This window comes from Oncorhynchus keta, chromosome 5 (assembly GCF_023373465.1).
Source record: "Oncorhynchus keta strain PuntledgeMale-10-30-2019 chromosome 5, Oket_V2, whole genome shotgun sequence".
NCBI lineage: Eukaryota > Metazoa > Chordata > Actinopteri > Salmoniformes > Salmonidae > Oncorhynchus > Oncorhynchus keta.
In genome coordinates this window covers 6,652,821-6,665,095 of record NC_068425.1, presented here as the reverse complement: position 1 = coordinate 6,665,095, position 12,275 = coordinate 6,652,821, and the positions used below count along the sequence as shown (strand labels likewise).

General features: G+C 43.7%; 1 protein-coding gene across 1 annotated transcript in view; it reads right to left on the bottom strand.

Annotated features, from left to right (window-relative positions):
- The window catches only part of LOC118384393 (sodium channel protein type 4 subunit alpha B), a 39,756-nt gene extending 27,709 nt beyond the window's left edge, over positions 1-12,047 (bottom strand). The window contains exons 1-6 of the mRNA XM_052518591.1: positions 11,822-12,047; positions 4,218-4,404; positions 3,864-4,001; positions 3,416-3,533; positions 546-636; positions 277-405 (exon numbers count right to left, since the gene is read on the bottom strand). Coding sequence (XP_052374551.1) covers positions 277-405; positions 546-636; positions 3,416-3,533; positions 3,864-4,001; positions 4,218-4,404; positions 11,822-11,919 — 761 coding nt within the window. The 5' untranslated portion in view covers positions 11,920-12,047. The remainder of the gene's footprint in view (positions 1-276; positions 406-545; positions 637-3,415; positions 3,534-3,863; positions 4,002-4,217; positions 4,405-11,821) is intronic.
- Between the last annotated feature and the right edge of the window lie 228 nt (positions 12,048-12,275).

Here is a 12,275-nt window from a genome sequence, read left to right as displayed (position 1 = left end):
TCATCGTTTTTGATGTAGTAGACAGAGGGTTTAGAGCGAGAGTACATGGGGTGCTGGGGCCTGGGGGAAGGAGAAGTAAGGAGCAGACATGGCCAGGGTCAAACTCATTAAGCCATTGGAGATGTCCTTTGACCATCCTAACCTTTGACCTTACTTCTTCACTCATGCACACAGACACACAAAGAAACACACGAATACACACACATTCTAATACCTGTCCCTGTGTCTAATGTTACTGGGCTGACAACTGACAGCAATCACTCTCCCAATACTCACGTCATGCTGATCAAAATGAAATCCAGCCAGTTCCATGGATCTCGAAAGTATGTGAAATCTCCAACACAGAAGCCACTGGACAACACTTTAATTGTTGCCTCAAAGGTATAGATACCAGTGAAAACATATCTGCAATGCAAAAAGAGGAGGAGAGAGAGAAGCTGTATAAAATAGCTTTAGGTGAAACTTTGTAGTGGTCAAAATCACTCTCAATAATGTTACAGTTTTCACAAAGCATTAATAATCTCCTATGTAGGTTTGAAACTTACTCAACAGTTTTACTCCATGCCGGAGGGTCACTCATCGTCATAAACGCACAGTTGGACACGACTGTCAACATGATGAACATGCTAAACAATGTACCCACATTAAGGAAATATCATGGAGTTACAATGGTATTCAAATCTAATTCTATGGACCAATTTAATTAGTCAATTTTTTAAAGAACATTTTATTTGATTTATATCTTCTGATTCATATGAATATAGCAATCAGTAGTGGCGACACACTTGATAATAAAAATCTTTAATAATAATAAAATCACGTTTAAAAAAAATCATTACCATTTTCCATATGGTTCGAACTGCGGCTTGTGATAAGAGTAGGGGGAGAGGTATGTTTCCTCATCAACAATTCATGGTGTACCGAAATTGAAAACATCTCGAGCTCCCGACCTGGAGTTTCTGATGCTAAAACTGTAACTGTTGCCAAATAATTACATTGCTATATATGTCTAAGGATGTGTGAGTAGGGTGACTCGCCTAGCGGGTCACAAACCCACCAGCACTGTCCCAATAAGGGAATGTCCAGAAGAAACCCTAAACCCTTCTCTCTAGGCACTTATGTAGATCAGAAAGAACTTAATATGCGGAAGCAAGAGGGTGAATGCACTTTGAAGTAAATCTCAGCTGTTTATGTGTGCCATTCAGAGAGTGAATTGGCAAGACAAAATATTTGAATAGACTTTGAACAGGGTGCCAGGCACACCAGTTTGTGTGAAGAACTGCAACGCTGCTGGGTTTTTCACGCTCAACAGTTTCCTGTGTGTATCAAGGATGGTCCTCCAGGTCCTCCACCCAATGGACATCCAGCCAACTTGACACTGGGACAACTGTGGGAAGCATTGGAGTTAACATGGGCCAGCATCCATGTTGAACGCTTTGGACACCTTGTAGAGTTCATGACCCAATGAATTGAGGCTATTCTGAGGTCAAAAGGGGGGGGTGCATTCACATGAAATGTGTCTAGAACATTAATATTGTTTATACCATGGCATTGTTCAGTTCTAATTTCTGATTGGCTTGAATGACATTCTATAGCATACATTATTTCCCTATAAAGCACTGTATATTTGCACGGTAGAATTCAATGGCTATATGACATTCTTACATGTTCTATATTTGAGCTGCATTTGAAAGAAAAAGTTTAATTGAAAACAATATCGGTATTGTTGAATTGGATTTTCATAATGGCAAGCTAGGATTGATTGTTTGGTTAACTAAACTAGCAGGTCTGTTTGTTTGGTTATCAAGCAACAACTGTAGCTATCTGGTAAACTTGCTAGCTACCTCAGTGAATGATGAACCCATTTCTATCAGCAAATGACCACATTTCTCGTGGCAAATGTGTTCAATTATAGCCATGGTATAAAATGGATAATCAACTCGGGGCTCTATGTGTTCTCTGGAAAATAATGCAACTCCGTGGAAGGTATTTCCGCGTCGTTCTTTATTTTCCATAGAACGCATAGCCCCTTGTTGATTATCCCTTACATGGCAACCATGTTCTGAGTATGTTTTGTGGGACATTGATGGAAAATTCTCCTAACTCTCAGAAAACTGGACATGAATGTTCTTGCAACATCCCATAGAACACATCTAAAACATTAACATTAAATATTCTGTAACCACTTTTTTTGATATGTTCTGTTTGACATTAAGTGAATGTTCTCCTATCTTTACCACCGAAACTTGGTAAAAAGGTTCTCAGAAGGTTTCTGCTAACATAAATGAAATGTTCCCTTAACCAAAGGAAAACTGGACACTCAAACATTAGGGGAACATTACGAGTAACATTACAAAAACGTTGTCTCTCCATAGAATTGTTAGCTGGGATGTATATAAAAACATCTGTGATGCTTATAAAGCCATCCCCCTTCCCCACTTCGGCCAATCAGATCACGTCTCTCTGTTCCTACTCTTTGAATACCAAGCAGCAACTCAAGAGGGAGACACCAACGCAGAGAATAGTGAGGTGCTGGACAGAGGCAGATTCAATGCTGCAGGACTGTTTTGAGAATACTGATTGGAATATGTTCAAAGATACATCCACTCAGGACTCATCCATTGACATTGACGAATATACAACGTCAGTCACAGGCTTCATTAGGAAATGTGTTGATGATGTTGTACCCACAATAACAATCCGGAAATACCCAAACCAAAACCCTGGATGAATGGAGATATCCGTACCATGCTGGGTGCCCGTACTGCAGGATTCAATGTTAGCAGAACAAACCCAGATGACTCGGTGGCTTGCGACACGTACAAGGAAAGAAGGTACGAGCTCCGCAAATCCATTAGGGGAGAAAATAGACAATACAAAATGTAATTGATGTTCGACAACTCAGACTCGTCAAGCAGGTGTCAAGGACTAGACTATCACGGACTACAAAGGTAAATCTAGCTGTGTGGTGCCCACCGAAGCCTCCATCCCAGTTGAGCGTAACACATTCAATGCTCCATCCATGAGTGCAAGGCCCAACAGCGAATAGTGAAGATGGTCTAGTGCGCCCACCCATCCAGGACATCTACTTGAAACGGTAATGAGGAAGGCCAGCATCATCATCAAGGACCCCGCACATCCCAGCCGCGAGCTGTTCACTCCCTTACTGTCGGGCACATGGTATCGGAGCATGAGGTCTGATACCAACACGCTCAGAGACAGTTTCTATCTACAGACCATCAGACTGCTGAACACTTAAACTGGACTGACCACCAGCTCTGATTCTCTTTACCTTAGCACACATGCACACACACACTATACTAGCACACTTATTGGATTCTGAACATGCAGCAGGATGCTAAATTATATTTATTTATCATGTTGATCAGTGAGATACTTGTATTGAAAAGATATGAATGCATGAGAATTTTGATGGATCCTCTCCTGAGAATACTGAAGGGAGTCAGAATGTAGCAGGCAGGCTCAGCATTGAATCTGAAGATTGTATTCCTTTTGTTGATGACAATAAAGGTCTGAAAAACAAGAAGTAAAGATCAGTGAAGAAGTATTTGAAGTCCAATATTATCTTTACTTTAATTGCATGTATTCATGTTTGTCTCAAGGATATTAGCGAAATAGAGTTGGCAGGAGTCATGTATCATGATACATCACTTATTGTTGTAATCCGAGGGCATTTACCCTCTGAATAATAACCATATAATAATATTATTTGGAATGTGTAAGTCTGTCAAAATACACATCTAATTTGAGCTTTATTTCAAAGGAAATTACTTTGTGATAATGTCTGGTTCTGTGGACACTCAGTCCTCAGGCTACTAAGGGACCGGGGCTGCAGTGCTCACTTTGTGTGATTCGTAGAAAGGATCCAGTTCCTCCAGAGGTGTGTTGAACAGCTCACATGGCGGGTCTCCGTAGATGAACGGCAGGATCTTGCCGGTCTCCAGGTCGACGGCTGGCTTTGGCAGGTCCTGCTCTGCCACCTACGAAGAGGATACAAAAAATATGATTACTAACACGTTACCACTTCTTACTAGCACTGAATTTGCGGATAGCAGCTATTTTAAAAGACCGTTTTACTTTAAATTGCTTGACTGTGATATGTGGTCATTTGAACTACCTTATTTGATTCCACTGATTGTAAAGTCACTCTGGAATCTGGATAAGTGTCTGCTAAATTACTCAAATGTTAAATGTACCTCAATGTTCAGGGTCTTTTGTCTCTCCTGCTCCTTTGCTTCCTTGGCCATCCGCCTATCAATCTCCACCAGCGACTCAAGGGTGAAGTGGCGGAACACTTCGGTGCCTGTGGGAGGGAGCAGGGCGACCATCTTGGCATTCTGCTGGGTGAGGGATGCAACCACACTGGGGTCTCTCAGCAGTGGGCTGTGAGTTGGAGGGATGGATAAGGAAGATGAAAAGATTTAGACACGAAAATGGAAGTTTAAAAAATACATCTTTAAAATGCATTATTTTAAACAACATGTTTTGGCATAAGGGAATTTTATGGAGAGGGACAATTACACAGAGAAATGGTTGGGTGAGGACGCTGTGCAGCAGCTTCAGCTGAAATGTGAACTCAGACATGTGAACTCATACATGTGAACTCAGACATGTGGGTCCTTTTCTGTGTTTTGAACAGCCATGCCTTCATCTGCACTTTGTACAACAATCCGTAGCCATGAAACCACTTAATAATAATAATAATATATGCCATTTAGCAGACGCTTTTATCCAAAGCGACAGTCATGTGACAGTCATGTGTGCATACATTCTACGTATGGGTGGTCCCGGGAATCGAACCCACTACCCTGGCGTTACAAGCGCCATGCTCTACCAACTGAGCTACAGAAGGACCTCCTCTTCCCCTTTTGTCAATGGAAACTCCTTTCCAATGACAATATGACTTCTAAATAATACTATTTTGACAAAAACCAAGGCACTGTGACTGGGGATACTACGTCACCGCCAAAGTCTAAGGGTAGACCTCGAAAGTTCTAGCCCCTTGCTCCTGCCGTGTATGATAGGTTTTGCCTGCCTTACTAACGACGCCTTTTGCCTATTCCCTGCTTGTACAGTAGCCGGATTTCCTGTTATCTACCTATTGCCTGATCTCCCGGACTACGTTACTAGCCTTTTCCCTGCCTATACTGTTACCCTTTTGGACCCCCTGTGCATGACCTCTGAGTGAGAACCATACCAGGCCAAACACAAAAACACAAAATAGAAAAAGTAACATAGACTACCCACCCAAACTCATGCCCTGAACAAACTAAAACAAAGACATAATAAAGGAACTAAGTTCAGAACATGACAGTACCCCCCCAAAGGTGTGGACTCTGGCCGCAAAACCTGAACCTATAGGGGAGGGTCTGGGTGGGCGTCTGTCCGCGGTAGTGGCTCTGGCGCGGGACGTGGACTCCACTCCACCATAGTCTTTACCCGCTTCTCTACCCGCCTCCGTGGCGCCTTTAGAACGGCGACCCTCGTACTGGGTACCCTATCAGCGGGCCCCGAATGGACGGGAGATTCCGGCAGCACCGGAGTGAAGGGCGATTCCGGCAGCGCCGGAGTGAAGGGCGGCTCTGACAGGACAGAAGGGAGACTCTGGAAGCTCTGGACAGGAGGGGGACTCTGGCAGCTCAGGACAGAAGGGAGACTCTGGAAGCTCTGGACAGGAGGGGGATTCTGGCAGCTCTGGACAGGAGGGAGACTCTGGCAGCTCTAGACAGGAGGGAGACTCTGGCAGCTCTGGACAGGATGGGGACTCTGGCAGCGCTGGACAGGAGGGAGACTCTGGCAGCACTGGACAGGAGGAAGACTCTGGCAGCACTGGACAGGAGGAAGACTCTGGCAGCACTGGACAGGTAGAAGACTCTGGCAGCGCTGGACAGGCGGGAGCACCTGGAGGGAGGAGACGGAGAGACAGCTGGAGAGACCTACAGGAGGCCTGGTGCTTGGAGGAGGCACCGGATGGACCGGGCTGTGGGGGGGCACAAAGAGCCCTGATGTGCAGCCTTGGCACCCCTCCTCCCGGCTGGATCACCATTTTAGCCCGGACCATCCAGAGTACAGGCACAGGTTGAACCGGGCTGTGGGTGAGCACTGGAGATCTGGTGCATACCACTCGCACCTCTCCCTTAGGCTCAATACCTACATTCGGCCCGGCACGGGCGGAGCGCAGGCATAGAACACACTGCACCCTGCCAGCGCCTCGGAGACACAGCACGCAGAGCCGGCGCAGGATACCCTGGGCCGAAACGGCATACCGGAGACCAAACACGCTGGGCTGGCACAACACGCCCTGGCTGGATGCCCACTCTCGCTTGGCACTTGCGGGGGGCTGGCCTATAGCCCACCGGGCTATGAGCGCGTACTGGCGACACGTGCGCTTGACCGCATAACACGGTGCCTGACCAGTACTCCGCTTCTTCCGGTAAGCACGAGGAGTGGGCTCAGGTCTCCAAACTGACTCTGCCACACTCCCCGTGTGCCTCCCCCCAAAGAAATGTTTTTGGGCTGCCTCTCGTGCCTGTCGTGCTGCCGTGCTGCCTCCTCATATTCCCCAGCCTGTGCCCAGGGTTCATATTTTTTATATAATTACTGAACACTGAACCAAACAATAAACGACAAACGAACAGTCCCTTAAGGTGAATGGAAAAAACACTAAACAGGAAATAATCACCCACAAAACATAGGTGGGAAAAGGCTACACTACCCACCCCAACTCACGCCCTGACCAAACTAAAACAAAGACATAATAAAGGAAAAATTGTCAGAACATGACATGTACACAGCTTTTCCTTTCTACAGTAGCTGCTGTGAAATGTCTCCACACATCCCATATGGCAATTTCCCGTAAAGATTAATTCCATGTACAGATAAGTAGTTATGCAGCTAGATTAAGCAACTTCTTTGTAAGATATGTTTTAAAATGAAACATGTATGGAAACAAATGAATTAACACTCCTCAGTTAGCAGACTCAAGCCAGCTAAAACCCACATGGTAGCAAAAACTAACTAGAAGAAATTGCTAACAAGTTGGAAATGATTTAAACACACTTTGTTGTAGGCTACTATTTACTGACAAAAAAATCATGTATGTCATTTAAAATATATTCACCCCACCCAGTATTGTAATCAAAACTTACCAGAAAGCATGTAGTCCTTGGCTCACACAGTGTACTAGCATGGGCTAAATAACATCTCCTTAGTATCCAAGATCTTGAGAATCAGCTGTACATGTGATGGATCAATGCACTGTGCATGCAGAGGGTTGCAATTCCATTGAATTGGAGATAGCAACATCCCACAAAAAAAGGTTCACTGTTATATGCAAACGTTTTTGATGAATTTAAGCAAGATTCCCCAAATTCCCGGGCTTAACATCCCATGGAAATTTACCGGAAAGTTTCCGACCCTTTGCAACCCTAGCTACTGTACATATAATGTTATTTGAAGTAATTTTATCCGTGGCCAATGAGCTTGAGCATTCTTGGATGGGCACTTCTAATGTAACTATATGGCAGCACCCAAATCACGGGAAAAACAGAGCTCTGAAAGATGTGTGTCACAAAACAAACAATAGCTCACAGTGATGGGGTGAAAAGAACTGAACTAAATAGTGTGTGGTCATGACATACAGGTGTGTTAGAATTCAGGTGATTGGGATCTGGGGAGTGAGCTGCATTCAGGGGATCTAGGTGTTTGAGAGTGTGAGCTGGAAAGTGGGCTGGAAAGTGAGCTGCTTTTAGGGTATCTACGTGTTTGAGGGTGTGAGTTCGATGCAGACGTTACCATTTTCACATACAGTGCCAAATCATTTGTGAAGAATGCAACAAAGATGCAGAATCATCTGGCCAAGTGCATAAAGTTCCCTCAGAGCTCACAACAAGCAACCTCTGACAAAAGTCAATCGAGGTGAAAATGATGAATCAGACACCTTATCGATAGCAACAGCTCATGGTCCTCCTGGAATCAGAAGTTCTTTTGACTCAATGGAGGAACGTAGTCAGAGAAATGCTGATGAATGTCTTGCTCGAGCTGTATATGCAACTGGTTCACCTCTGATGCTCACAGGCAATGTGTATTAGAAGAGATTTCTTAATGTTCTTCGCCCAGCATATGCCCCTCATGAAGGCTGCTTGGTCTAAAGTGGAGGAGTCCTACCGTCACATCACACCCATTGGCTGTGCTGCTCATGCATTGAATCTGCTCCTCAAGGACATCATGGCACTAAAAACAATGGATACACTCTGCAAGAGAGCCAAGGAAATAGTTAGGTGTGTCAAGGATCGTCAAGTAATAGCAGCAATCTACCTCACCAAGCAAAGTGAGAAGAATAAGAGCACCACATTGAAGCTGCCCAGCAACACCCATTGGGGTGGTCTTGTCATCATGTTTGACAGTCTCCTGTTGGGGAAGGAGTCTCTCCAAGAAATGGCCATATCACAGTCTGCCGATATGGACAGCCCCATCAAGAGGATCCTCCTGGGTGATGTATTTTGGGAGAGAGTGGTAAGCAGCCTGCAACTCCTGAAACCTACAGCAGTAGCCATTGCACGGATTGGGGGAGACAATGCCATCCATTCTGATGTTCAGACTCTGCTTGCAAATGTAAGAGAAGAAACCCGTACTGCCCTGCCCACTTCACTGTGGCTCCAAGCAGAGGAAACTGCAGTTCTGAAATACATCAAAAAGTGTGAAGACTTCTGCCTGAAGCCCATACACGCCGCAGCGTACATGTTGGATCCTAAGTATGCTGGCAAGAGCATCCTGTCTGATGCAGAGATCAACAAGGCCTATGGTCTCATCACTACCATGTCTCGCCACCTTGGCCTGGATGAGGGCAAGGTTCTTGACAGTCTGTCGAAGAACATTTCCAAGCAAGTGCTTTGGGATGGAGATGCAATATGGCAGTCATGCCAACATATATGATCAGCCATCTGGTGGAAGGGACTTTGTGGATCTGAGGCTCTTTCCCCTGTTGCCTCCACCATCCTCCAAATCCCACCAACATCAGCCACCTCAGAGCGCAACTGGTCCTTGTTTTGGAACACACCCCAAAGCACCCAACAGGCTGACCAATACAGGGGTTGAAAAATTGGTGGCCATCCTTGCAAATTTGAGGATATCTGAGGTTGACAACTAGCCATCCTCAACAGGGTTGGAAAGTGACAGTTGAAAGCCCTCAGATGTTCAAGAGGTGGACATCGAGGAGGTCCAGGGAGAAGACATGGAAATTGTCGTTCAGTGAAATCATCCCATGTGAAGAGTCAACTCATTTAATTAAAGTTAAATTCGTAACTAAATTGTTTTCTAAAATTTCTATTGGGAGGATTTAATAATTTGCCATTATGTCTACTTATGATAAGGTAAAAGGTTTATGTTTCTGTCTCCATATGATATGGTAAATATATCCAATGCAAAACATGTACATTGAAATGGTATTAAAATGAATCTGCATATATTTCCGTTAATTCCCATATATTACCGTTAATCCCCACGTAAAGTTTCCACCTCTGAATATTCCCCAAAATGTGCAACCCTAACAGTAGCTTTGACTGGACTGATCATGTCAACATCATACTTTCAAAATCTTAGCAAGTGGTCATCATCATGAATCAAGTCGACAATCTAAGAGCAAATCCTTTTTAATCCTTGTCATATGAAGATAAATAATAAAGAGAAATTATAGATAAAATGTATCGGTGTTCATAGGCCATTGGACATAAACATGACACAACAAGTTGGAAATCGCAAATTCAACAGTGACTTGTTTGGAAGGGGTCAGTGACAGTAGCTAACTCTGCAAGTATTGCAAAGCAATCACTAGCCTGCTATTCAGTGGAGTGGCTGTGTGGTCCTAAATCTGATATTAAGGGGCTCTTTTCCAAGTTTAAAATGATAAACATTTAACATTGGTCGTGCTGTCAATGAAGCATGATTTGTGCGCTCAAAACAACTGTTAACTCTGAAAACTTGACTTCAGTGAGTTCGAGACAAATAGAAAGTCGGGAATATACAAGCTCCGACTGGGAAAATACGTTTTGAACGGTCATCCAACTCAGAATTGTAAATCCGGCATCTTTCTAGTGTCACGGCGGACGTCGGAAGGAGATCAAGGTGCAGCGTGGTGAGCGTACATTTTCTTTTATTAGAATGTAAATGTCGTCAACAAAACAAGAAAACAAAGAACTGACAGTGATGCTTAACAGGGCATTAGTGCCACTAACAAAGACAACTTCCCACAAAGAAAGGATGGAAAAGGGCTACCTAAGTATGGTTCCCAATCAGAGACAACGATAGACAGCTGTCCCTGATTGAGAACCATACCCGGCCAAAACATACATATACAAATTCATAGAAAACAAAAACATAGAATGCCCAACCAAATCACACCCTGACCGGGCGTGTCATCTAGATTCAAGTGAGCACAGCTCAAAAAGGTGAGTCCAAAAATGTATTGTATGCTGCTGCATAAATTATGTACTGTAATATGCCAGAGAGATGCTGCTGCATAAATTATGTAATATGCCAGGGAGATATGTATACTGTAGTTAAGAAAGTAATACTAAGTGCCTGTTGAGTAGTCCATGTGCCTCACCCTAATAGTTTGATCTATTTACAATTCTTAATTTCTCCTACAGTTCTGCCGTGGTGCACATATAGCCTATAACCTGTTTAAGATAAATGTAACCATCAAATATTGTAAGAGCTTTCAATGTCTGCTTATATGCCCCCTTTATTTATCCTACGGTTCTGACTTGGTGGACAGGGAGAACACTGGAAGAACAGCCCATGTTCTGAATTCTGTCACTGTACATTTCAAAAGAGCTAAACAAATAGTTATATTGACTATGTCCGTCCTAGCTCGCTCATTAATGTCTTAATCGAAATTACGGATTGCCTCTTATCGGCTTGTCATCCACTTATGCCATAGTTTGTACATCTCAATTGTCATTAGAAGCTACAATTGGTTATTTAGCAAGTCAGCCATATCAGATTTGTTTTTTTTAAAGGCAGTAAATGAGGCTGAATGAACTGTTTCGCTGCCAGACAAGGCTCCGCTGATCGCCAAGTGTAGCAGTGGTAAGATGTTGGGACTGCTGTTAGGACAGCTTTATGTAGACCCTAACAGTGTTTGGGCACAGTTTGTTACTGTTGTAGTGATGTGTTGTTTAGTGTTGTGTTGTGTTGTGGCTTTGCTGGCATGCATCACAGTTTAATGAATTATTTTTCCCCATTTACATGCACTGATGCACACACACACACACAGACGTCACCCTGGGTTACTGAACAACAAATTTAAAAAACAATAACCTATGTTCCAGTTGATAATACCAGGAATACAAATTTGTATCATATAATTTCTCAAAACTTCCAGTTGCAATAGCCTGCTATTCAGTGGAGTGGCTGTGCGGTCCTAAATCTGATATTAAGGGGCTCTTTTCCAATAGTTGTATAGTATTGACCAAATCCTGGATAAAATCATCACAATAGTATCTATCTAGACAATATTTTACTTGGTACAACAAAACCTGGCGACTCTGGCTGAAACAATCAAACCCATTCCCTCTTGCATACAAGCACCAATGTGGTCCATTCAATTTAGGATATTATCAGCAATTGAATTATGTTCCATTTTATTAAAGTTATTTTCTGAGCGTACCAAACATGTTGATAATTGAGCACGGACTACCATCACATCTATAAGGACAAACAGAGAACTTCTAACTCACAACTTAACAGTGAGACTGTGAACCCCAATCACCACCCTCCTGAAATGTGTATATTCACTTACAGTAGATGGGGACATATTTTCAGGTCTTTAGCTTTCTTCCTCCGAAAGGTCCTGTTTCTCTCCCAGGCTTCCAGCAGTGTTATCTTTCGGGTCGGCATGACGACAGAGTCCTCCGCTATCCTTTCACACTACGGTTGTGCCTTTCTTTACACATAGAGCAGTTCTGAAGGAACCCCTTTGCTGACAGTCCCTTTTAAACTGCTGGATTAAGATGAAAGTTCCACCTCCAGCCTCAGTCGGGTCGAATAAAGTTCCCATTTTTCCGCCCCCATAGTCCAAGTTCTCCTCTCGTTTTACCCATGGATGGGTCATAGCAGGGGCACAAGGACATTATTCTACTGAATGGAGGCACTTCATGATGGATTGTTCTTAGACAAATGGACCACTGGGATACATTCAAGTCACTGAGCAGACACAGTCTAGAATGTAAATTGTGAATTGTTGCAGAAAGCTT